The 27,384-nt window shown below is 42.5% G+C and overlaps 1 protein-coding gene across 4 annotated transcripts in view; it reads left to right on the top strand.

Moving 5' to 3' along the window:
• Positions 1 to 25,439, top strand: part of samd11 (sterile alpha motif domain containing 11) — a 111,611-nt gene extending 86,172 nt beyond the window's left edge. For 3 of the 4 annotated variants that reach the window (XM_067446257.1, XM_067446255.1, XM_067446258.1), the window contains 9 exons: positions 2,984 to 3,076; positions 6,990 to 7,145; positions 11,985 to 12,129; positions 18,781 to 18,896; positions 19,496 to 19,574; positions 19,778 to 20,502; positions 21,671 to 21,795; positions 22,237 to 22,347; positions 23,816 to 25,439. In XM_067446257.1, the coding sequence (XP_067302358.1) occupies positions 2,984 to 3,076; positions 6,990 to 7,145; positions 11,985 to 12,129; positions 18,781 to 18,896; positions 19,496 to 19,574; positions 19,778 to 20,502; positions 21,671 to 21,795; positions 22,237 to 22,347; positions 23,816 to 24,058 (1,793 nt within the window). In that variant the 3' untranslated portion in view covers positions 24,059 to 25,439. The remainder of the gene's footprint in view (positions 1 to 2,983; positions 3,077 to 6,989; positions 7,146 to 11,984; positions 12,130 to 18,780; positions 18,897 to 19,495; positions 19,575 to 19,777; positions 20,503 to 21,670; positions 21,796 to 22,236; positions 22,348 to 23,815) is intronic. The other variant, XM_067446256.1, reaches the window with a different exon arrangement.
• The last annotated feature ends 1,945 nt before the right edge of the window (positions 25,440 to 27,384 follow it).

The following is a 27,384-nucleotide window of genomic DNA, read 5'->3' as shown; positions in this document are numbered from 1 at the left end:
CAAAGTGTTAAGAGCAGACAGAGTGTGCGGTCCAGAGCCAGGTTTCCTCTCCGCCTGCGACGCCGCCATGGGCACGCTGCCCTGCTCAAAAACTTTTCCCCTCTCACTTTACGAAAGCATTTCATAGTGCACATCACTCTGTCCCACACTGTCAAATCACAGCATAAGAATTTAAAGGTTGTGTTTAATCACTTGTGTGTATATGTGTGTGTGTGTGTGGGGGGGGGGGGATTCGGGGGACAGAATGCTGTGTGAGTTTGAGCTGTAGGTCTGAGTGACAGTTCAGGATCGCTGATTTCGAAGAGATGGAGATGGAGGTTGAGATGGAGAGGAACTGGACTCAGCCCAGGGCTTTGGGAGTCTTGGCAGGCAGGAGGTTGCCTGATAAGACGCAATGGAGCTTGGAGAACAGGCTGGGCTGGAGATAGCAGCACTAGGGTGGCTGAGCCCTGTGGGAAAGACACTGCTAAGAGATTAGGGTCAAAGAGAGACATACAGGGAGGAAGAGAGAGCAGATCAACATAGCTGGGTCTGAAACCAGAGGGTCCTGTGGTTTGTAGAAGTGTTTCCCAACCCGTTTTGTCTTGGGTACATTCACAACCCCATTCGTAAGTACTCCTTTATCCACACCAAACCAGAAATGTGCTCCTTTTACCTCATATCATGTAATTTAACCCCTTTTAAACTAAAACTTTACCTGCTTATCTGAAGTTTTTGCACATTGCTTGCAGAAGAGTCGAGAGCAGCAGATTGCTATAGTTTTACACTAATGCAGTGATCGTATCAGTTCTACGTGAAGATAGAGAGCGGAAAATAATTGAATAAGCCAGGGGAGATTCTTCACCTCAAAGGCCGACCAAGGGAGAAGTGGAGTGAGAGACAGACGGAGGGAGTGTTGTTGTTGTCTTTGGGTGGAGGTTAGGAGAGGATATGGGGGCCCATTAGAGAGGCCCCTTTTTCTCTTTGGAGTGGGATAGACAGCCTTCCCCCCCTGATGAGACAACATCAAACAGCGTCATTAGTAAAGCTCGCTCCCCACAAAGAATCCCAGACCGAGCTCTGCCACTCCAAAAGCCCTTTCAAGCGCAGGCTTGCTTTTCTTTCCTTCTCTGTCTCTCTCCAGCACTCTTATCTGAGACAGGGATGAACGCTTGGTGTCGAGAGGCAGGGGTGTGAGAGAGTAGTTTGTACTTTTGTGTTGGACATATATAGAGGTGCAGCCTCTCTCGGTTTTGTTGTCATGCAAGAATCTCCCCCTTCACTCTTCTTTGATGTGTAGTGCTTTATTCATGGCTTACATGTAAGCTTCCTTTAAAGACCCTGCGAAATAAAAATTTGATTTTATTTGGCTTTTTAGTTCATATGTGTTAGCTGTGAGGCTAATGCTACTAGTCTACTACACTCCTTAACTTTAAGAAAAGATTTATACATTTCAAATTTTTAGACTTTCTCACTCCTCTGGAGTGAAGGTCTTGATGATATCATCCTACACTACACAGATTTTTGGTCTAATCAAAGAATAGAATGAGAATATTCCACCCCTAATAGAGTGCACCAGTGTCTGCCCCCTTTTATATATATATATATATATATATATATATATATATATATATATATATTCTTCACATCAAAGTAGGAAGACTGCTACGTTATTTGCAGTGCTTCATGGAGTAGGAAGTGCTAAAGAGTTTAGGTTCCACTTGCATGATTCTATTCTCTGATTGGTTGAGAAATGGCTTCATCAAATGTTTACCATCGATTAAAAACCTCGTAGGATATTAACTGACTGCAACTGACTAGAAAGTTACAAATCATATTTGTTATTATGTTGCATTCAAATGTTCTGTTGCAATAGGAACTACGTCAGCATAAGAAATAAACTGCGCATGTTGAGCAATATTATGAGGTCTTTAAAATTATGCATCCACAGGGCACCATAAATGTTTAAAAAAAACTTTTTTATGATATCTGTAGACAATAAAACACAATAAATGCAATAAAAGTTCAAATAGAAGCAACATTTATAATCCATTTTGTCTCAATTTATTGCACGATCCTATTAGATAAAGAATCTGACAGCAACAAAAGACAAAAGGAAGAGCATAACTCTGTGGCTTTGACTTTTTTACTTCATGTGGCGCATGAGGGCAGAGTGAGAGAGTGAGAGAGGGAGAGAGAGAGTGCAATGACAAACGGTCTCTTCCTTCCTGCCTGCATGCACCACCATGCTCTCAGCAGCACCCCTCCCAGCATGATTAGCAGGATATTGATTTGAGATGTGTTTGGGGGGAGGAGGGTGCTGTAATCGTACACTAGACACCAGCGGCTCACTAGAGAGCTGCATTAGGCTAGTGCAGACAGCCTCCACTTTTCTAGAGAGAGAGAGAGAGAGAGAGAGAGAGAGAGAAAGGGGGAGGGAGAAAAAGAGTGATAGAAAGGAAGGAAGAGATTAGCAAAAGGTGTGAGCTCTATATTCACTGAAAACAGAGAGTGAGAGTCAGTGAAAAAAGCAAAAAGGCATAATAGCGCGACAACAGGAGTTTGATAGAAGCCAAGACCGCTTACTTTTTTTATTTATTTTTTCTCGCTTGTATTGTCATTGCTTGTCATTTTACTCCGTATTAGGCTGGTGTGAAGACCAAGAGCGTTGTATGCACAGATAGAGAGATAGATAGATAGTCAAGACAAGAAACAACGGTAGAGAGCGAGGGTGAGTGCAAAAGAGAGGGAGCGTGTTTGTTCGAGATAGCAGAAAGAGAGAGAGCGGGCAAAAGAATCTCTCGTTTGGCTGAGTAAGAACCAGATCTGTCATTCACGCTGGCGCAGGGCCCTCTCATCTCTTCGTATCTTTAGTCGGTCTCACAGCTCCATCATGTATGCAGGTACAGAGCCAGGCGGTGGGCTGCATGCCGAGGGGTTTAGGGGCCATCTGACCGCATCTAAACCCCCCTAACCTCTATCTCTATCTTTTTTTTTTCCACAGATGACATTCTAGGGAAGAGGAGAGCCTATTCCCCTAACAGCAGCAGCGAGTGCCCATCTGACAGCAAGAAGTCCCGCAGCGTGTCACCTAAAGGTAGGGGCCCCTCTCGTGCATGTGTGTGTATGTGGGTATGTGTGCTGAAGACGAAAATGTGCTACAATCAGAGCTGTTTAACCTTAGTGCGTAAGATGGAGTAGGTGGGAATAGATGGGGCGAGATTGAGCGAGAGTGGAGAGAAGGGGTGGACAGATAGTAAGAGGAGGGAGGAGAGAACAATGCTCAGTGGAAGACAGACATCTCCTCCCCCTCCTGTTAACTTTAGTGCACACTCTGCGTGGCGGTTTCACAAGTGCAGCGTTGCTAATTGATATATATGTATATATAAAGAGAGAGAGTTTGGTTCTGAAAAGTTTTAATGAAATGTTAATTATAAATTGAGAAATTAACATAAATCTAAATGTCTCAGGGCTGTCTGTACAAAGAGTCACATGATTAGTGACACATTGTGTAATTAATTAGTGAGCTACAATACCTTAAATATTGATTAATATTTAGAATATTGATTTCTTTATTGTAAAACTTCTAAAATGAATTCCCAAACATGTATTTCCAAATTTAAATTAGATTTTGAATCCCAAGATTTTCTGTGTTCTCAGACTTTCAGACATTTATAGCAGAATCTAGACGGAGTCTCTATTTTTATTTTTATTTCCTGCCCTTCTAACTAACACACCTCCACACTTTTGTGCTGATGCTCAGAAAGGGAGAGTTTTTTTGTGTTGAGCGGGAGTTGTAGGAGTTGAAAATCAATAAAGTAAGAACGTTGCTGAAGCTGGATTTGCTGTTTTGCATGAATGTGTGCTGGATCACAGAGGTTTTGGACACAGTCATTAACCAAACACACTCACCTTCGCCTACACCTTCTAAAAGAATCTCCTGCAGTCATAGGGTCAAAGCAACAGGGATCTAAATCTGACTGAGGAGACTGGGATGAGTTCTGTATGAACTGTATGGTCTGATTACTGATGGTGCTTGTAGAGAAAAAATATAGGAAAACAGGATCTGATTTGAAGTTGAGACACTGCTGAAAATCTGGTTATTGTTGCAGTGAGTGAGACTCTCTATTGCAGGATGGGCAGCTTCAGTCCTGGAGGGCCAGAGTTTAGCTCCGACCCTAATCAAACACCTGAACAAGCTAATCAGTGTCTTCAGGATAACTAGCAAGCTATTTTATCTGTGTTTGAGCTAAACTCTGCAGGACAGTGGACCTCCAGAACCAAAGTTGCCCATCCCTTTTCGATTGAACATAGACTCTCTAAGGTTCTTCTTTGGGGTGGAACATTCTGCACGCATGTCCCCCATCTATACTGAAAACAATCGTCATGACTCAAATCCATTAAGTTTTAGGAGTTTTCAATTTTAGGAGTTGAGGATTATTATAATATATTTTGCAGTTGTCTGTTGGAGAGAAAGAGCAAGTGAGGGACTCAGTAAGAAGGATTGGGTGATGTTTGACTTCCTCCTCATGCTAGGGAAAGAAGTTGTGGTTTCTCTTTCCTTACATGCGCATTTGTTCATAGTGTTCAAGCCCATGGTTTTGAGTTATCTTTTGTACATGTAATGTAATTTTTTTATAGGCTTAAAATCAACATCTTCATGCTAACATTTAAATCTTAATATTTCGCTAAAATGCTAATCGGCGATGCTCCTGGGTATTGTCAACCAGCTGAGCTAATGAGGTGAAACAGCGTAACAGGCATGCAGCAGAAACATCAGGCAGACTCAGTGACATCAAGTCAAATATAATCAAGCATCTAGCAGGAAGAGGGAGCAGGCAGTGATCTGGATCTGTTTCTCTGACCAGTGAGCTGACCAGACCTCATATGAGGTGCAAATCTAGTTTTAAACAAGATGTTTACAAATATCTACTACAGTGAGATCTTTAATAATTGTTCTAAACACTGTATATAATTTTACCTTTTGTTAACCCCTCCTTTAGTTTAAACTTTGGTTTGCCCACTGGTGGTTTTAACACTGTCACCAAGTGTGACAGAGTTACACACACACACTTTTTTCTTCTCTTTTTCTCGTCTGGCCAGTTTGGTGCTTTGCCTCTGCCTACACACACACACACACACGTCTGGTTCACTATCTTAGTGGGGACTCTCCATAGACGTAATGGTTTTTATACTGTACAAACTGTACATTCTAACCCCATAAACCGCCCCTGCCCCTAAACCTACCCATCACAGGAAACATTCTGCATTTTTACTTTCTCAAAAAAACTCATCCTGTAGGATTTATAAGCCTTCTGAAATGTAGGTGATCTCAGCTTTTACTATCCTTATGGGGACATTTGGTTCTCACGATGTAATATAAACAAGGGCACACACACACACACACACACACACACACAAACACACACACACACACACACACACACACACACACACACACACACACACACACACACACACACACACACACACAGAAGGCAAATATGCAAATCATAGCCAATCGGAACATATTTTATGTGACAGTATTTTGGGCCAGTGGAATATTTTTTTTCTCACTTTGTGTGACATCCAGTTAGGACACATTGTTTTGGTAATCTTGTAGCTATATTTATATATTTTAAAAGTGGTATACAAATAACTTCTGTTTGTTAGAAAAAATATAATATGCTTTCTAAAACAACTCTCATTAAAGTGATACATTCTGAAATATAAATAATAATGATCATTCATTATTACATATAATTTCAGTATTCTAATAATATAGTTTCACATAACTGCATCTAGTATGTGACATCTGTATATATGTCAGAACACATCCACAACCAATAATCAGTGGTCTGAGATCTCTTGTGTTTAGACAGTGTTATATTTTGAGGCATTGCCTGCTCACTCGTCAGTGTGTAGCCAATCAGCATGGCTGCTGCAGTGAGAATGATAAATGGGTGTTATGTGTGTTTTAGCCCTGTGAATTACAGTTGGCTTGCGTCGGTCACCCGCTGTGGATTAGCATGGCTTTGGAATGCCGCTGATCTAATGTCTTGTGTCTGCGTCTCTGTGATCCATCACCACACCCAAACAACATAGCAATGTGCCTTTGTGTGCACATGTGTGTGTAGTTTAAGAGGATAGCAGCTGCTGTTGTCTAAGATCCAACCTCTCTCACACACACACACACACACACACACACCTGGAGGGTAGCACCGATCTCAGTGCAGCAGGTAATGACTAAAGTAGATGGAAAAGCTGCAAAGGCAGGACTTAACACAAACTGTTCACTGACACAGACCACTTTTTTCCCCCTCAGATCATGTCTCATGTTATGTGTGCCTTTCAAATTGAATTAACAATTTTTGGTATTGAGAATGATATATATTTATGATATATATGATATATACATTATTATTCATCGATGCATTAAATTGATAAAAAGTGGTATTACAGGAATACATTACATTTGAAAATATATTCAGACAGAAAACAGCTATTTTAAGTTGTAATCATTTTTCATAGTATTACTGTTTTTATTGTACATCATTTATACAAAAAATATTCTGGCTCAGAAATTCTTAAAATCTCTCTCTCACACACATACACACACACGCGCACACATCCATACAGCAGAACTGTTCATACTCACAATGCCTCAAAACATCATCCACATGAGCACGCTCACACACACACCTGAAGCCTCTCGGGTGGATTATCTGGCGCTTGGCAGAACATACTCCCCCCAATCTCTTGCACTGGGCCGCACTGCTTCTGTTCGCCCGCCCCGGGGCCAAGCTCCTGTTTCAATGAGGAGGGTAAAATATCCCCCCTTCCTCCTCCCTATCTCTCCCCTAAGAGTCTCTCCCCATGCACTGGCTTGAGTTACTGCCGCCCAGCATACAGAGGAGAACCACACATAGCTTCTCCTTCACTCAAACATCTCACATACGATCACACAGTTTGGGACAGTTGATTAAATGTAGCTTCTTTTCATCCCACAGAGAACTCTCACACACCTGCGCTGGAGCCGGGCAGTCACATGACCCCCGAGGAGCACTACAGGCGCATGATGTCAGCTCTGAACGAGCACGGCTCTTATGAGGAGCAGCAGCAGCGCCTGTATCAGCTGGCGAACAACATGGGCATCCCGAGTCACGGTGAGTGTGCGTCACCTGCGTATGTGTGTGTGAGCTTGTGTCTGTATCCGCTCTAATTACCCATGTAGTCTTATTCCTGGATGCCACACAAACAGCTAGAGCTTGACTGCGGAGATTACTGACAATTCTATTTGTGGTCTCAGCCCACCCAACGGTAGGATGTCAGAGTGGGTGATCTGTGACTACTGCCACACACAGTAGTAAATAACACTGCCATTGGGCCCTGAGGTCGACTGGATCGATTTGGCCCTTTGATTGGCTGCAAGCCAACCCTCTAAATTACCAACACCATGAAAATGGCTCCTTTGCTCTTTTTTTTCCTCATGCCTTTTCAAATTTACGATCACTGACGGGGTAGGCACCAGGGTTAACGGATGTGGATTTGTAAGATTTGTAAACCGAAATTTAGTGAGCATCATTTTGTTTTATTTGTTTGGTTACATCTTAACTGCGCTTTAGAGCCTTGTTGACGTTTTCTCTGAGAAACCGTTAATTGCCCCAAGCTTTTATGGCCTTTTTTCGATTGCATAAATTTAATCAATCTCACATTCTTGCTAAATCTGAGAGTATACAACTTTAAATTTTATTTGATCAGTAATGATTCTTAATTACTGCTTGCAATTCCAAAGGGGGGAAATGCTATAAAGGGTTTAATTGCCCCTCTCATACATCTGTAAGGAATTAGTGCCACTGTATGTGCCGTTCGTGGGATTTTATGACAGAGGAGCTGCGCTCTCCTGTCACCTCCACCTAAAAGTTCCTCTGTCTTTCTTCCGTCACATCGAGGCATGTTGTGGACAAATTCACACACAATTCCCTTCCCGATTCTGTCAATTTTTCTCTCCTTGCTTCCTCTTTCTGAGCTCAGCTTCCTTCTGCTCTCCATCTCCACTCCTCACATCCACCGTAACCACCTAAAAAGGTGTGGTTATTTGTAGAAAGGAATCTGAATCTGAGAAGAAAAGGCAGGGCGTTTACCCGTCTGTGGGAAATCCAGTGAGAGAAAGCAGCCGGAGTTTTGCGGGGTCACCGTCGGTCCCTCCCCTAGATTTCTGGAAAAATGTCAGGTGTATGGTTTCATAATGGTTGCCATTGAAAACAGACTCACCAGGCCAATATGCTGTTCCTCCCCTGAGGAATGCGAGCGTGCTGGCTTGCCCCTGCATGCTGAGCTCATAAGCCTATGATAAGGCCGTGCCAGTCAACCACTGCCAACACGCCTGGCTGCCAAGACTTTGATGAGTGAGATACCCATTCTCACCTTTTTACCTAATGTCTGCTCACTGTATACATCTATAATGTTATTTCAGTTTTTTTTCAAGGTATTTGTTCACACAAAATGTAAATTGTCATCATTTACTCACCCACATGTTGTTCCAGATCTGTATGACTTGTATGACGAAAAATACTGTGTCTACTGATATTTTTTTCATTCCATTACAATAAACTGGGTCTGAGGTTTGAAAGTTTCAAAAATAACATTAAAACTATCAGGACTATAAGTCCTTCAAGGCAAAAATGTAAGTTGTTTGTGTGGTTGAGCTTTGGGTGACTTAAGTTTGAATCCCAGCTCATAGACCTTTCCCAATCTCGTCTTCCATCTCTCGTTTCCTGTCTTTACTATACTATCCTATTGCAAATGCCAAAAGAAATGTACATCATTTTTCACTGAAAATATTGATAATATCCGATTCTGATACCGAAATCTTTATTAATATTTATTTTTAATGAATCTGCTGATTAACAAATCATACTGATTTGGATCTGGGGTTCAACTCATTGACTCAATCTGTTCATAGCTGTTAACAGCTCACAGGAGAGGAATATTATCAGTAAATATCAAACTAGTTTTAGTGTATTTCCTAGTTTTATGGCTTAAAAAAAAATTCATATTGCACAAGTCATATGGACCACTATTATGATGGTTTTATGGTGCATTTGTGTCCATTTTTTAAGTCAAAACAGTATTTTTTGTAACTGCACTCCCAAATAATTTTTTCTCCTTTTTTGTAATACAGGGTTGGAACTTTGCAAAGGTGAATCAATGATGGCAATTATTTTCATAATTTGAAGCTTTTATATGTTTTCAACCTTCAATCATTTTTAATGTTTAGATTTACACTTGTGACAAATTAGTTTTTTTCTAGCTGGCCGGCTGTCCCAAACATTCCCTTCCCACTCCTTCATATTTTACTCGTTTCCCCCCCTTAAATTTATGATCTTATTTTTGTTTTTTGTTTCTTCAGCGCCATAGCTCACACAGAGCTGCTTTTGACTTTTCGGGAGTGAGTTTTCAGAGAAACCTCTCTGGCACAGAGAAGCGTCAACCCCAGCTGTGTTTCTGTGTGTTTTCTCCTCTCTTCTTCACCTCCACGTGCCTCCATCTCCCTGCTCTCTCATTTGAGATGCCTTCTTTCTATCTGGCTCCTTTCCTTTCTTCATATCTCTGCACCTTCCTTATGGCTCCGTCTTTATACCCCTCCTCTCACCTCACCCCTTCGTGTGTGCCTCAGAAGTGTGTCGGGAAGTGTTGATGCAGTGCTTGGTTCTATACAGTAGGCTCCAAAGACCCCTTGACATAGGCAGAGAGTAGGGCCAGACCCTTCTGACCATTCCCCCCCAGACAAATGCACACTCTCCCCAAGAACTCTCTACACACAGCCCTGCTTTTATATTCTCTCTTTCTTTTTTCCCTCGTTCTTTCTCGCCTGGATCCCCGCAGAGCATCCTTTCATGTGTTTGAAGTGGAGGCCCTGAAATGAAAGGCAGTGAAGGAGGCACGGATAGGTTTGTGTGAGTGTGTGTGTGTGTTTGAATACGGATACGGTGTTGTGCACCTTTAGCTTTGGCTATGGTAAGGTTGCTATAGGTACTTGCTTTGGCCATTCAAATTGATGGGGCCCATGTTCGGATTTTTAGGTGGAGGTTAAGCTTGATGAGGTATATATATAATATATATACTTTTTATACACACGCTATCATTGAAAAGTTTGAGGTCAGTAAGAGAAAGTAAGCTGCGGCTCTCAGTTGCCTTTGGATTTGTCGTCCCCCTGAAAGAATTCCAGATGAGTGCTGTGTCTGTCAGCTGCTCCTGGCAATACAGAAGCTCTCAAAGGCTTGCCAGTGCTTTGCCAGTGGAGCTCTGCGTTTACATGGTGCAGAGGAAACCAGATCATGATAGGTAAAGATTCCACAGTAACACTGACTCAGATGATGCAAATCTGGGGTGTGACAGAGGACGCAGAGTGAATGTGGGTGGGAGAAGGTTGCATGGGTGTCAGGATGTCACTGTTTGGATGAGTGGTGTGGTGTGCTTGTAGATGCAGCTCCTGGTGACCCTGTGCTAACTCTGTTGCAGGTAAAAGGGAATAATTCATTGCTGGGCAACCAAGGAAAGGATCTTCAGAGCAACTTTGAGTTTTAATGGATTTTGGGGCTGTTTTACCATGCTGGGAAGCAGATAGGTGTGTATTGGAACATGGATGCAGTAGCCGCTGGTTATTGGAAGGATTGTTACCAGTCTGATAGCATCAGTGTTGTGCTGGGAACCAGCTACCATTTTCCAAAGCACATCTACATGCCAGATTTTTCCAGCTGGTAATAATGTGTGTGTGGAGGGGACAGACTACTAATTATTTTGGTCATCTGGAATGAGTGTGTGACCAAATGACAGGCGTTGCTGCTTTTCCTTGAAAGTAGATTCTTGTGGGTTTTTTTTTTTTCATTCTCTTTTATTCCCTCTCACGGGCTGTTAGAGGTTTGTCCGCTGTCAGTCTGGGACCCCGCGGGGCAGTGCAATAAACAGATCAATACAACGGGCCTGTGCACATTAATATCTGTCGTGGTGCCTCCGACCCGATCACTCAGGCCCACACGCCAGCCTCGGAAATGGCCGCCAGATCCCGAGGGAACCGTCTAATTAAAAAAGGGCTAGAGGAGAGAGGGAGCGAGAGATGAGAGCGAGGGAGAGGAAAAGAGGGAGGCATGCAGGATGGATTTTCTATTTAACACTCTTTCATTAGAGAGTGCGCTTCCTGTTGTTACCCTGTTAGTTTGGTAATGTTGGGAGATGGGTCTGGGATGGTCTAAAATCACAAAATCGGGAGGGAGGCCAGCAGCTCAATTACATTTCAGTCATGTTACCTCAAATAGTTTATGTCATAATTAATCATATTATTTATTTATTTATTTATTTTAATTGACTTTTGTTGGTGTTTGCTAAAGATTAGCTATATGAGCTAGTGTTACATTTTTATGTATACGGACATGAATGATACATGAATCAAGCGGCTTGTCAAGGTGAGGAATTACGTTTATAAGCCACCAAACTCATGATTTTTGCTTGGTGAATTATAAACAAACACAAAAATCCTAACAAAGATTTGCCACCAAGAACACCTTAACAACCCATAACACCCTAGAAATGTGCCAGAGACTGTTTATGGGCAAACATCACAATTTTCTTTAAAAAAATGTTCTTGTGCAACCAGTGATAAATAGTCTTTAGTGTATTATGGTGTATTATATGGTGTATTATGTATTTTTTTACTTATCATTTGTTGGGACTTCCAGGGGTCTTTAAGAGGCTGCTGTGGGTAAAAAACAAAACAAAACCCCAATTTTTCATTCTGCTTTCTAAAGATGTGATGAGTGATGAGATTAATTAATCATTTATTTTATTTGATTGACAGTCTTTTTTTAATGTATTTTTTAGATTTATTTAAAAAAAAATGAAGATTGGACAATCATACTCTGTTGGTTCAGAGCGAGACACATTTGGCACCGACAATACAGACGAAGAGTTTCTTGATTTAACTGGTCTGTTCCTTCCATTCACAGAGCTGCTGCGTGTACGCCAGGAAGCCATGGCTGCCGTTAGAAACCCGGGAGGAATGGAAGCCCACGTCCCCACTGCAGGCAGCTCCTCCAGCCAGCGGCGCAAACAGGGCCTTCCCCAACACAGAGACGCACAGTTCCCTGAGCGGTAATACACAGGCACTACATCATACTTTCTGGAATATTTCTTTTGTACACTTTTCGGCACACTTTAATCTAAAATATTAGATTTTAGACTAAGCGTGTTCAGACTTTCACATTTATCTCTCATCTCCTCCTAACCAGACAAGATGCAACAAGTTTTAGTGACAAACAATCTATCACTCTTACAGCTAATAAGATATTTGATGTTTACTGTAAAATTATGTGGCAAAGGTTTTGGGCCAATGAGATTTTACTTTGCCTCCCAGCGTGACGCAGAAACAGAGAACAAAAAAAGACCATCAATCTATCCCATCCCAGTGTCATCTCATTTAGGAAAAACAAAAGAGATCACTGTAGTAAGTGGCGTCTGGTTAAATCAGTGGCTGAAACCGCAAATATGCTTTCTTGACTCTGACTCTGTTATAGTGTAAAAGTGGATGCGATGTATATGTGTGTGTGTGTGCATATGTTTGGTTGATAAATGCCCCTCTGCTGTGTGGAAACCTCTGAGGCGCACTTTAAGAACATGGATACAGGAAAAAATGCAAAGCTTTAAAATAACATGAATATTTTACATTAATAATGAAGCCAACATCCGACTCTAATGAATACTGCATGCGTGTTAGAGTGGGTGACTGCCTGCCGAAGAGAAAAGAGGAAAAATTTTATTATGCACCAAAGTAACGGAAGAGGGAAAAGGGAGGGAAAAATGGAAGTTGGCATTAAGACCACGGAAAGAATAGAAAATCCACTTAATGGGATGTGCCAGTGGGTATGATCTCTGCGATGACCTCTTCGCAACCCTGTTCGATTTGATCTTGTCAGGAGGCATTTATAGGGCTCAGGACCGAACGGGTCGCTAGGACAATACACAACGTTCTCCTCCCTGCAACGTTTCTCCCCCTGAATTGCTCTCCTCCTCCCTCTCTCCTCATCTCAGCAAGGCCACTGTGCTTGCGGCGCTCCCCTCCGCCTCCAAACAAAGCCCAGGCAGCGGGAGTAGGCAGGTAATTGCTTGTCGATTATTTATGTGGCGCGGGAAGCTGGAGGATCGATAATGGGTCGGCGAGGCGAGGCGGTAGGGAGGAAGTGAATTGGGAGGGGTCGCCCAGCGTGGGTGGGGGAACTCTGTTCGGTTCCTGGCCCAGCGCAGCATCATGTCAGGAGCTCAGCGTGCAGCTTTGACCAGCCAGCCGCCGCAGCTCCGCTAGCTTGCGGTAATTAGCCACACAGGACCGCTGATGTTAACGAGGCCTGCACACTTCCTAGGTTGTGGGTGAAAGGAGGGAGGGAGGAAAGTGTTTTTTTTTCTCTCGCTCCTACACGCTCATTTTTTTGTTCATTGGTTCTTTAACCCATTGTTTAACCAGTAAGTTTGAGCTCAGGAAATGCTAAACTGGGTTAAATCACCCAAAATACTCCCCCCTCATGATGATACAAACCCATATAACTCACTATTCTCTATTCACTCACAGTCACTATTTTTTGGAACACATAAGGGGAAATATTTTTCTTTTTTTCCATGCAGTTGCTATGAACAGGGACCAAAGATTTCAAACTTAAAATCATATAACGCACCATGAAAGTATTATAAAAGTATGACTTGTGTGCTTGGCACAGTCTTTAGAGTTCATGAAAATTAATCATTTGATTTAGTTCACAAAATCAGTCTGAATTATTCAGTCACAGAGAAACAATTTTGGATACTTGTATATTTGGTGCTTTTATGTCCTTTTTGAAGCGTTAAAGTTCATTAAAATTGTATGTAAAAGAATGACCAGTGCAGTCTTCCTTAATTCTCCTTTTGTTCTCCACGTCATACAAGAATATGATGGTGGAAAATTATTATAATACTGGCCTGGACGTTTGGGTGGGCTACAAGCTTTTAGCACAGATTGTGTGACATTGCTAACCCCTCTAAATTATCGACAGAGAGAGAGTCCGCCAGGCTAAAACGGTGTGCCGGAAGCCATTCCTCAAGCTCACCTTTCTATCGACTCTCCATAATTGATTATCTGACGCCCATTAGTGGCTATTGTTAAAAACAAATCATTACCAAGATCAATAGTCCTGCAGCCATGGCTGGCCATTTGTCTGGGTTTAAATGGCAGATTGCATTTAGGGAATCTGCAAGGCAAATCCTAATGTGTTTGGCATGTGGGGCAGCACAAGCAACAGACAGTGGTCTGGGGTGGGGGGCGTTGGGTGAGCAAGAGCCTTATGCATTTTAATGTGCTTCCTGTGCAAATGTGTTCCCGCCTCGAGTCAAGGCGAGGCGGGCACGGTGTGGCGAGCGGCTAATCCCCCGCGCTCCTCTCATTAAGGGCCATCCTGTCAGCTCCGCTCCACTTTTCTCTCTCTCTCTTTTTCTCGTCTGGCCAGTTTGGTGCTTTTGCCTCTGCGCCACACACACACACACACACACACACACACACACACACACACACACACACACACACACACACACACACACACACACAGAGAGAGACAACACTCCACACTGCCGTTGCTTTCAGGCAGGGAGCGACGCCGCTGCCACTCTGACAGGTCGTCACACATGAGCGAACACAAGTGGCGTCTACTTGCCCTACCGCTAGCTAGGTTGCAAGAGAGCTAGAGAGATCGACAGATAGAGAAAAGGAGAGACAGAGCAGGTTGGAGGAACGGAGGCAGTCCTTAAAACATGTAGAGGTAATTAACCCGGTAAACGGAACTACAGTCAGTGTGCTGGAAATAAATGTAACCAATTTTTAAATCTGCCAGTTTTTTTTGGAATGTTGAAATACTTTTACTCTATTTAAAGGGATATTTTACAAAAAAAATTAGTCATCTGTAAAAAACAAAAGATATTTTGTCCATACAAGGAAAGTCAGTAGGGTCCAAAATAGCATTAGATCCCACTGACTATTATTGTATGGATAAAAAAAAACAAATTTTTAAAAATATTTTCTTGTGTGACAAAATGTTCATATCTTTTTAAAGCACAGAGCATACTAATAAGCCAACTGGAAAACCTGTTTGGACATATTCATTATTTTTCCAGTTTCACCAAGTGTAGCACAAATTACACACTGCAGCTTTAAAAGATTTACATTTTGAGTATTTTGAAAGAATACACGTTAAACAGAGTCATACTCCCTGCCCTCCGACATATCACCCTGCTTTTTTCTTGTTCTTTTTCAACCCCATTTTCCTATTCTGTCAGCCAAAGACCCAGAGTGAAATGGTTAATGCTTGCCTCATTCCAAAATTGCTTCCTATAAAAGGAGAAGCACGTCTGCCGGGCACGTCTCCCCATGATTACAGCTAATTACTATCGAGCGGACGCCTCGCGGCCCCAGTCATGCAGCTTTAATTGACCGTTATTCATCTGTGGGCCGCACAGGGCGGCGCAGAGTTTGGCAGGCCTGGCCAGCGCCGCCCGGGCTAATTGTGAGGCCTGAGGGATTAGGCCAGGTGATTACACACTTCACAGTGTAATTACATAAGCATGGCTGGGCTGCCGGCCCGACTCCCGGCCCCAAGGTCACGCGCTGCCTTCTTCCAGATTAATTGGAGCTGCCATAGAAGTGCGAGGCACCGGCGGAAAGCGGTTATACGATTAACATTAACATTTCAACAGCCACCCAATCGATCGATGATTTCCCCCCTTTGTGTCTCTCCGCACCTTCCTCAATCCACACACGTTTGTACCTGTGTTTTTTAGATTTCTTCTTTGTTTTTGCTCAAGTAAGACATGCAAGGGCTATTTAGCTAAGAAATTACATAAAACTTAAGTAGAGCACAGCAAGATATGACTTCTCCTCTCCTTATTTCAGATGGGTTTTTTTTTGTTTTCCGTCTCTTCTTTGGATGTTTATGTGTTTGTGTTGTGGTGCGATGCTCAGTCTCTCTCTCCCCCTGGAGCAAGCGTTGCTCAGTCACAAGTACAAAGCAACCGCGCAGTTCTTTTGCTTGCTTTAGGTGTGTTGGGTTTCATTTATATTTATGCATGTTTGAGCGTGTGTTGGGGGGCTCAGTAAAGAGTTGCAGTAAATGGAGGGGCTTGCATTGGCAGAGGAGTGGTAAAAAGCCTTAAAAAGACACTGCAGGATTTGCCTGGATTTCAACACCTCGCCACTAGTACACTTCTTCATATTTTTCCTCTCCCTCCTTTTCTCTCCTTACCCCGCCTCTCATTTTCCTTCTTCCCCGCCGGGGCTTTATAAAGGCGGCCGCTGTATTGTATATGAACAGCCTGTGTTCTCCGCCTGTACAAAAGAAGAAAAATATAATTGAGGCTACGCGACACGCCACCTTTTTATTGGCTGAATACGGCGGAGAAAGACAGGAAGAGGAGGGGGATGTGTGCGTGTGTGTTGAGGTGGAAGAGGAAGAACTGTGTTAATTAGTGGGTGCTTCAGCCTGTAGCCCGGGCAAGGCTGGGGGGCCGCCCCAGCTGTCGGAGTATGACATGCTCTTATTGTGCATTCAGGCCTCATTACCAGAGTGGCAGGGCCGCAGAGCGCGGCAGAGCAAGAGGGAGGGAGCGTGAGCGAGGAGATGATGGAGGTTGTGGCGGTGGGGTGGGGGGGCAAGGATACAAACAGTGCCGCTGTCCGCAGCGTGACAGGACTGATGAGGGGCTACGGTCGCTCGCGTGCACCGAGGGAGCGATAAAAATAACTGATGGAAGAGAACGCAGCATTACCATAACACCACGCAGCTATATTGTATTCGACTTTGGAAACCTGTATTGTTAGTATACCGCCACACAGCAGTAACAGATTGTTGACTACCTGTTCATTACCATACCACTGTACAACTGTTCCAGACTCCTTAAAAATCCTTAATCATTATCATAACGCCCCACAGTCGTATTAGACTGTTGGAAATCTATATTGATAGCTTACCATAACACAGCCATAACAGATTGTTGAAAACCTGTATCATTACCATTTTCCACACAGTCATAACAGACTGTTAAAAACCTGCAGACACCCTTGTTGACCCTGGAACAACATTCCAATCAACCAATCAGATTTGAGGGACAAGTTTAAAATTTATAAATAAGTTTATGCTTACAATCAGGGTTAGGCACTTCTACATCAGCGTTATTCACCAGCATTTTCCTCAAATTTTAGGGATAACTTAATAGGGATAACAACAGGAATGTTGTTCCAGGATCAACAAAATATGTTGACCCAGGAACGTGTCTTAACTCTGCAAAATTAGGACGTGCTGTAAATCTACTTGTTTTAATACCATAACACCACACAATAACAAATCATGTATCGTGTAAGTAACAATTTCTTGAAGTCAACATGACATATTTACAGACCCCAAAACACTCTATTTACTTCATACACTCAACTAAAGGATTATTAGGAACACCTGTTCAATTTCTCATTAATGCAATTATCTAATCAACCAATCACATGGCAGTTACTTCAATGCATTTAGGGGTGTGGTCCTGGTCAAGACAATCTCCTGAACTCCAAACTGAATGTCAGAATGGGAAAGAAAAGAGATTTAAGCAATTTTGATCGTGGCATGTTGTTGGTGCCAGACGGGCCGGTCTGAGTATTTCACAATCTGCTCAGTTACTGGGATTTTCACACACAACCATTTCTAGGGTTTACAAAGAATGGTGTGAAAAGGGAAAAATATCCAGTATCCGCCGGCAGTCCTATGGGTAAAAATGCCTTATTGATGCTAGAGGTCAGAGGAGAATGGGCCGACTGATTCAAGCTGATAGAAGAGCAACTTTGACTGAAATAACCAGTCATTACAACCAAGGTATGCAGCAAAGCATTTGTGAAGCCACAGCATGCACAACCTTGAGGCGGATGGGCTTCAACAGCAGAAGACCCCACCGGGTACCACTCATCTCCACTACAAATATGAAAAAGAGGCTACAATTTACACAAGCTCACCAAAATTGGACAGTTGAAGACTGGAAAAACGTTGCCTGGTCTGATGAGTCTCGATTTCTGTTGAGACATTCAGATGGTAGAGCCTTGTTACCACTGTGCAGGCTGGTGGTGGTGCTGTAATGGTGTGGGGGATGTTTTCTTGGCACAATTTAGGCCCCTTAGTGCCAATGGGCAGTGTTTAAATGCCAAAGCCTACTTGAGCATTGTTTCTGACCATGTCCATCACTTTATGACCACCATGAACCCATCGTCTGATGGCTACTTCCAACAGGATAATGCACCATGTCACAAAGCTCAAATCATTTCAAATTGGTTTCTTCAACATAACTGAGTTCACTGTACTTTGTGCATCCCACAAATATCCATCTACTGCAAGATGATCAATATGGGCCAACATTTCTAAAGAATGCTTTCAGCACCTTGTTGAATCAATGCCACGTAGAATTAAGGTAGTTCTAAAGGCGAAATGGGGTCAAACACAGTATTAGTATGGTGTTCCTATATATCCTATATAGTGAGTGTATATGGTCTTAGTCTTACTGCATGATTCATGCATGTATGTTATTTTAAAAGGCTTAATATCCTGTTTATAAAAAATGTATCCTGTAATCTGAAATAAAATAGGTTATAAATGTTTCATGTTGACTTCAAGCAGAAAGACTTGTGGAAGACTTGTATACAGCAGATGAACAAAAAAGCAGTTTGTTAATGATGGTGTTTTTTTGTGTGTGTGTGCACAGAGACCTATCGCACCCTCCTCCATTGCTGTCCCCACAGAATGCTCCTCACATTGCTCTGGGGCCTCACCTGCGTCCCCCGTTCCTGGGCATGCCTTCTGCCCTCTGCCAAGCCCCAGGTGAGCATTACCTCTGCCAGATATAACACACACTCACATTAACTCCACACTCCACCTAATATTATATATATATATATATATATATATATATATATATATATATATATATATATATATATATATATATATATATATATATATATATATATATATATATATATATATATAAAAATACATACACTTTTCAAACAAAAGGATAGGTTTGAAGATACAATAATAAAAGATATTGATCAAAATTGAGGCAAAATTATTTAGATACTTTTTTGATGCTTAAACATAAGTTTTGCATCCATAGTTAATGTGATGAACTACATCTGTTACTCTGCTAGGACACCTGTGTGAACTTGAGGAGAACTGACTTTACACATCCACAAAAAATCACCTTGCGACCAGTTGAATCAAATTAATTGCAAAAATATGGGAAAGCTCTATCATCATTTTTTTTTTGGGGGGGGGGGGGGGGGGGGGGGGGGCACTGTACATATCAGAGTGTTGAATGAGTATAATCTGTGAACACTTGATGTATGTATGTTTAAAAATATGTATACCTTAACTATAGCTGTACAATAAAATAAATCAATGTTTTCTTGCTTTTGTAGGTTATGGTTTCCTGCAGCCTGCTCAGGCAGAGATGTTTGCTCGTCAACAAGAGATTCTTCGTAAACAGAACCTTGCTAGGTAATATTATAGAGCTGCACAGAGAAATGTGTCTCATTCGACTACTACTTGATGTATGAGCAACTGTTTATACTATAGCATGAATTGGTTATTCACACAAACTCTTTATGAATTGTATATTATGTAATAGTTACAACCTTTTGTTAGGAAATGTTAATTTCCAAGTTGCGATGTGCCTCTCTGATTGTGGCTTGTTCCTCCAGGTTGGAAATGTCGGCTGAGTTGTTGAGACAGAAGGAGTTAGAGAACCTCCACAGGCAGCGACTGCTGGTGGACCCACTGGGCCTGCATTCCGGGCTCCCTGCAGAACACCCTGCCTTGCGCAGCCTGCAAGAAATCCCAGAGGGCCACCCACTCAGAGAGGAGCTCAATCGCCGCAATGCCATGCTGGTTTTGCGGCACAACAACACCCCGTTACTATCCCTCAACCACCAGGGGGCAGCAGCAGGCACTTCCTCTAAAGACCTCAGCAACAGGAAGAGCTTGAGGAAAGGAGGACCACTCCGAGGGGACCAACAAGGAGGTTCATCTGAGACTAAAGAGATGCTCAGTGAGGGTTGTGCACGGGATGGAGAAACAGAGGGACAGGATGAAGACATGAAAGACTCTGAGATTGATACAGAGGTTGGGGAAGAAAGGCATGAGAGGCTTTCGAAAGCGGACGGACATAGTCTTAGTTCGGAGGTGTGCCAAGGCAAGGATGTGACTAAGTCTAGCGAAACGGTGAAAGAGCTGGGGGAGGGGTCAGGAAGGCTCAGTGCACCTTGTAGCTCCATTGGCCAAGAGTCACCGACCCACCACCTCTTCACATCAGGACTGAGCAAGAGTGAGGCCAAATACTTGCCCCCAGGAATCCCACCCTTACCCACTTTGCCTGGACATACGCTGCCCTTTACCTTTCCATACACCAGCCCTTACTTTCACACTGGTGAGTTTCCCAGCTCTTTAGAATTCAGTTAACACAATATTAACACATTCAATGAGAAATACTGTATTTTAGACATACATTTCGAAATTTCTCCAATTCCAGTTCAGCAACATGTCCAATGCACTATGTGCACTCATACAGAGCACTAGTGTTAATGACATCATATGCCTGCTCCTCAACTTTAAAAATCTGTCAAATCTGGAGTGCACGTAGTATTCCTTGTCCTCAAAGAGACAGAAAGAGTGAGCAAGAGAGTTAGAGAGAGAAACTGAGAAATTGAGCCCAGAGTGGAAGCAAGCCCAGAGCAAGTTTTAATGGAAAATGAGTCTCCTAATGAGGAAGTGACCAATTCAGAGAGAGGCTGAGCTAACCCACCTCAGGCATTCTAGCAAATACCGAACATGCAACATACAAAAAGATTTTTGCTCAAATACAAAAATTCACAAGTGTTCAGTGTACCAACATACTAATGAAATGATGAGAGAGAGAGAGCGGTATGCACACAAACTTATATTAACAATAAAATTCTGTTATTGCTTACTGCGAAAACTATTTACCATAAAATGCAGGTTTCTCTTGTCCCTATAAATGTAAGATTATGACAATCACAGCTGTTAAGCTCCAAAAATAAATAAAATTAAACAATGAAAAGTCAGGAACGTAAATTTGAAGTTTTTCTTTGAACAAAGCTATAAACTTTCACTGGTCAATTTTGGAGCTTGACAGCCACAATCATAAGCCACTTTTGTTGCATGGATAGTATAGTGCGGACAATGTGCTGAGTATCTGGATTTTGAATAACATGAGGGTGAGCAAATGACAGAATTATGGGTAAAATGTGTGGTCAAATATTCTTTCAAGAGATATCCACATCAACGAAGCATACAAAGTTGAGCTCCACATTAATGTCTAGGGAAGGGTGAGTAGTTTAAGTGTTTGTGCTCAACTTACTTGAATGAGTGCAGAGCAACCTCAGCCATCTGAAATGCATTACCTGCTCCAGCTGAGAGACCTCCCCCAGCAAGGGGCCCTGCCACTGACCTTTACTAAACTCTGTAATAGGCAGGGTCAATAACAGAGCGGTGTGTAGGCACAAGCGTGTGTAAGGGGACAGGGGGCCTTCTGTCTCTAATGATTTCTGCTTCCTCTTGGCCCGGCGGGCCCACAGGCGCCATGGGAGGTCTTTTCGTGGACGGAGAAGAGGCGGGAGCAGTCGAGGACATCAGCAAGTGGAGTGTGGAGGAGGTGTGCAGCTTCATCAGCGGCCTAGCAGGCTGTGGGGAGTACACACAGGTGAGGACAAGAGCAGGAGCAGAGCGTTGGACACTTCCTCTCCTCCCCCTGCTTTTAACAGGGGCTACTGGAGACATACAGTACAGCACAGAATGAAGATCACGTGCTGCAATTTGTTGACAAGAACATTAGACCAGAATAGATTGATTTAGTTGTTTCTTGAGTGTTTTTAAAAAGTTAGAAGGCCGCTCTGCGCTGCTCTTATCTTTCTCACTCACAGCTATGTTGTGTCTCACACATCTCACCACACTGGATGTCAGTCTGTCGCATGCTCAACACATCCCCAAAACCCCACCGTTGACCGCAGCGCACCACATTTCACTGCAGATGCCAAATGTGCATGAGCTTGCCCATGGAATGAGAGTCGTGTGAATTGTGTGCATGTTGAGTGAACTGGTCAGTGTTCATCAACGTCATCTGAAGCAAGGTCATCTATTACAGGTCTTCAGAGAGCAGGCCATTGATGGCGAGACTCTTCCACTGCTAACTGAGGACCACTTGCTCAACAACATGGGATTGAAACTGGGGCCTGCCCTTAAGATCCGCTCTCAGGTAAAGAAAAGACCTGCTGTACCAGGGGTGTCAAATCCTGCTCCTGGAGTGCCAACATCCTGCAGAGTTCTATGCAGACCTTAATCCAACACACTTGCCTGTAATTATTAAGTAATCCTGAGACCTTGATTAGCTGATTCAGGTGTTTAACTCTTTCCATGCCACTGACAGAAAATGTCCGGCTTTCCGTGTTTTCATTGTTATACAGTAGGAGAGTACAGAATCTCATGATCAAACCACAGACAAAGAAGCAGAAACAAGTGATAACATATGCAAGCAGTTGATTATGAATGAATGAGGCATGTAAAGTAATGCGATAATCAACATTAAATTGCATGTAAATCGGAACTGTCTTAAGGTTACAGAGTGAAATGTTGACCCAGGAATTGGTTGAGGACTGTGCAAGCTTTGGGGATGTTGATGGACTCAATCTACTCCATTTATCAAATCCGGACATAGTCTTTGACAAAAAAAACTTTTTTCTCAGCTTTTTGCTCAAAATGTTGATTTTTTTTAAAATTAAACTTACCCACAATTGAGGGCTGATAAAAATAGTGCATTAAGCTAAGCATAAAAAATAAAATTAAAAAAATGTTTAAAAGCAGAGGCTCTGCTCTGGGGGCCATGAAAATGTTTGTGAAAGTTATCAACAATTAAATTGGGTTGTAGCTTAACTCTGCAGGAAGATAGCTCTCCAGGACAATAATACAATAAAGAACAGATATACAATAACGAAAGGGTCTGCAACTCTGTCCCCACTGTCAGAATTTAGCTACAACCCTAATAAGCTCACCCAAACACACCTAGATAAGCTTATCAAGGTCTTCTGGCTCACTAGAAAGTTACTGGTGAGTTTGATAAGGGTTGGAGCTAAACTCTGCAGGACAATGGACTCTCATGGGCCAAAGTTGCCCACCCCTGCCATAGAGCAATGGTGTGCTATCCTACTTCTAGAGGGCCTCCTGAACTTCCTGAGTTTAGCTCAGATCCTATTAAAACACACCTGAAGAAGTGAATTCTTCAAGAAGGTCTTCAGGTTCACTCAAAACTTGAGGTGTGTTGGGAGGGGATGGATCTAAACTTTGCAGGAAAGTTTTGCTTCAGGAGCAGGAGTGCATACTCCTGGCATGAGGTCTCCAAATTTAGTTTTCCCAAAATAATTGGTTTCCATGCAGTGCCTAAGGGGTCCTACAAAGATGGTCCATTATAAATGAAAATATTAGACCTTCTGACAAGAAGATGCATGTTATTGCTAATTTTATTAATTTGGTAAGATCTTGCCCAGGGCCCCACACACCTGTAGATAGGCCCACTTTTTTTGTCTTGTTTTGTCATGTGTAATCACATTTCTTCGTTCATTATTCTGAGCAGACATGAAAGCAATCGTCTTGTATCACTGGTACTGTACATCCTTATGCATTTCTTGTTGGTGTGAGAAATAACGCTGGCATGTGGCTGCTTTCCTCAGGTGGCGCGACGTATTGGCAGAATATTCTACATGACCAGCTTCCCGCTGGCCCTCCCGCTGCCGCCATCTGTTCTGCGCCCCACAGACAGAGACCCCCTGCCCGCCGAGACCCGTCCTCCTTCTACCGGCAGCACTTCCTCCCCATTCAGTGTGCCCCCTCCCGCCTGCCGCGCCTCCCCCAAACAGGAGAACGGAAACCCCTCCTCAGCGGGAGCCTACGACTCCACTAAACCTCCCTCGTAGAATTGGCCATTAAAACTCTTGACTGCTTCTCCATATGGCAGAGGCAGTGCTTCAGGGAGGAGGTAAAGACGGAAAGAGGGCATGAAGGGGGCCCTCTTTGAACTATTCTTTCCTTCCTCTTACCCCCTCTACCCCCCTCCCAAAAATAAAAAGCAAACTTGAGGACCTTTATGCAGAGGCACTTAATCTTTTTAGGAAAAGTGTGGAGAAATGTGCAGAAAGAAGAGAGACACTGATGAAATGACGAGGGCTGAAACAGCTCCACCCTTCGCAGTGGCTGTGAGGAAGCCAAAATCCAAAGATGTGCAAATAGGGACTTGGGGACGAGACAGGAAGGGTTAGAGTGTGCGAGAGATGAATGTGAGCAGACAGCTGCTCCTAAACAGCATGCCAGAAGGAAGAGAGACGCATCCAGCGAACGCACAAGGTATACATGCAACATTCTTTCGTGTCGGACGTTGTAGGAAAGCATCATTCGCTGCGATGAACTCTTAACCAACATTCTCGGGGAGCGAACTTCGAAAAAGACACTTACTTTTCTTGCTTTCACGCCACCTCCTCCTCCAACTTCCAGCCGTTTCAAATTGTCTGGAGTTGGTTTAGCTTCGAAAAACTAAATCCTCCAAAGAGGAGTAAATATAAGAACAGGATGGAACTCATTGCAGACTTGATCAGTGCAACTATGCATTCCACAGTCCAAAACCAAAGATGGAAGGATGTGGAATTTTCAAACGAGATCTAGTGTTGATCTCTCTGGTGACGAAACAAGGTACATATACAGGGCCATACTGAAGGAAGAGAACCTCTTAAAGAGAGATGTATAAAGCACTTAAGACTTCCTGTGACCAAAAGCCATCAGCCAAAGCAATGGCCCAACCGCTCACCCGACAAACATGTGGGCCCGTTTTAGTTTCACGACCCTGCGAAAAAAGAGCATTAGGGAAGGATGTGCGTCCCTCCCTATGCCAGTCCATAGATGGATTAATGCCATTGTGAGGTCACACTTACTGCTGTGGGAAAGACATGTTATCCTGAACTGTACAGAAACATGCTCAAGATGAGAATATACTGAAGATGACATAAGTGGTACGTTTTGTTAAATGTAGGTGCACGAGTTTAAAAAAAACGTCTTTATTACTGAACAAAATGTGACTGGCTGACTCAGTGTTACTTTTGTTCATTTTTTTGTTTGCTGTGTATTCCAGTTGTAATAATCATGAGCCCCAATCTTAAATGCCACTTCAGCATATAAATGAGGAAAAAAATATTTATAGAAATTTGTTTGCTGTAGTTAGAGCAATGAGATATTAAATTGTCCTTAAATTGATCCCAAAGAACAATACTTTTCTCTTTGTTGCAGGGAAATGGATGGCACAAAGCTCTTTATGCAAATCTTTGAAATTGTTTTTTTTTTTTTTTTTTTTTTTTAATATGTAAGCAATGAATTAAAAATTGTCTCTAGATTTCCCATCAATGTTTTGTCTTCATCCTATTTTTCTATTCTCCGCTGGGTGAAATAAATCCTATTGAAAACTTAAAGGTGCTTGTTTCTCTTTTTTTTCCTCAGAGTAATGTTTATTTCCAACTCCCCCACAGTACGGCAGGGAGTGGCGGCCCCAGTGGATGGTAAATCCCCTGGTTAGGGGAGGGAGGGAGTATGTGTGTGTGTGTGTGTGTGTGGGTGCGTGTGTAAGGTTCAGGTCAACAACAGCTGTCAGAGCGTCAGGTTCAGTCACAGGCCAGGGCCCCTGTGGTCCCTGCCTAACCCAAAGAACAAATGACTCTCAGGGACGTCCGCCATCCGCCTCTTAAAAAAATCTTTTTACTGCAAGCGTGACTGTCAGCACCAGGTGCTGCATGTGATAGACTGTGCTCAGAGTGATAGACGAGTAAACCTGTTACCCAGACTCATGCAAACTTCTCCAGTGAAAACTGAATTTACTGTAATGAAGCCCAGCTGAAGTTTAGTCATCATGGCTGGAATTTAACGTTTACGCTAGGAGCGATGGAAAGAAAAGAACAAAAATGCATGTGCACAAACTTCCATTATGCATCAGGAAGGATGCTTTAGCCATAATAGCTGTCACACCCAGCTGTGAGAATAAAAGTTAAAGGAATAATGTTATTGTTTACTGATCCTCAAGTCGCTCCAATCCTATGACTCCTTAATGAAGCACACACACAAATTTTGCCGGACAATTTTCCATGTAATTACTTTGAATTTGGGCTTAATATCCAAATAAACCATAGAAGACTTGGAAAATAGCACACAAGTCATAGTGACAACTTTTATCATCAAATGTTTGAGACAGACAAACCCTGCATACCAATGTCCATTTTAACCTAGGAACCTGTCAATTGTCATATCGTTTGCAGAAACGCTTGACTGTCATAGCAGAGTAACATCATAACATCATTTTCAACACACTAATGCAGGGCCGGCCTGCGGCATAGGCAGAATAGGCAAATGTTAGGGTGAATGAGTGAATTTTTTTTTTTTACCATTTTATTACTGATACTATTAAAAATATTACTGAATAAAGCAACAACAACAACAAAACTCCCCCGACTCTTCCCAGGTCCACTGTATTAATATTCCCGTCCCGATAGTGCTTAAAGTGTGTCCAAAAAACACTGTAATCAGTTTATTGTTGGGCCTCTCGCTGTATCCTGTGTAGACAGGATTGCTTTCGTTTTTTAGGTTGCTTGGTTGCTCGCGCCACTGAAAGTTGCCTGATTATTTATGATGGACGGCCGAATTCAGGACAATGTCAGAAAGACCGAAGTCCTCTGATGCAGGAAAGATAGGGATATTGGATAAAATTCACATTAAATATCAAAATTTCTTAGTTTAATTCATGGTGAAAACATTAATGTTTAGTGGAAGAATGCGGACATCTACTGGAAAACAAACACTTTCGCTAGTTCTCAATGAATAGTTTGTGCATGAGTGTTGTTAGATGCTATTTGTAATGCATACATTTCTAATGCATAAAAATTGTAAGGCTGAAAAAACTAGTAGATGCCGAAATGTCTAAAGGAGGAACAAGGACTAAGAAAATAAAGGAAATTAAGATCTGAACTGTCCCTCACGCAAGTCACCTCAGTATCAGCTAATCTACATCTTTCCCTTATGCAATTTTCAGAAGTCAGGTATACATTTCATTCTTTACTTCAGAGTATTTGATGTTATATGGATTATGCTACCTTTGAATTGATTATGTAATTGGCATTATACATTTACCTGACTGTTAATAAATTGTTACACTTTGATTGATTCTGACTTGCTCTGGAATTATTCAGGTTACGAACGGGCATAATTTCAA

Source organism: Pseudorasbora parva, chromosome 6, assembly GCF_024679245.1.
Source record: "Pseudorasbora parva isolate DD20220531a chromosome 6, ASM2467924v1, whole genome shotgun sequence".
In the NCBI taxonomy this organism is placed as follows: domain Eukaryota; kingdom Metazoa; phylum Chordata; class Actinopteri; order Cypriniformes; family Gobionidae; genus Pseudorasbora; species Pseudorasbora parva.
Note: the sequence above shows the minus strand (reverse complement) of the source record. Positions and strands in the feature narration are given on the sequence as shown.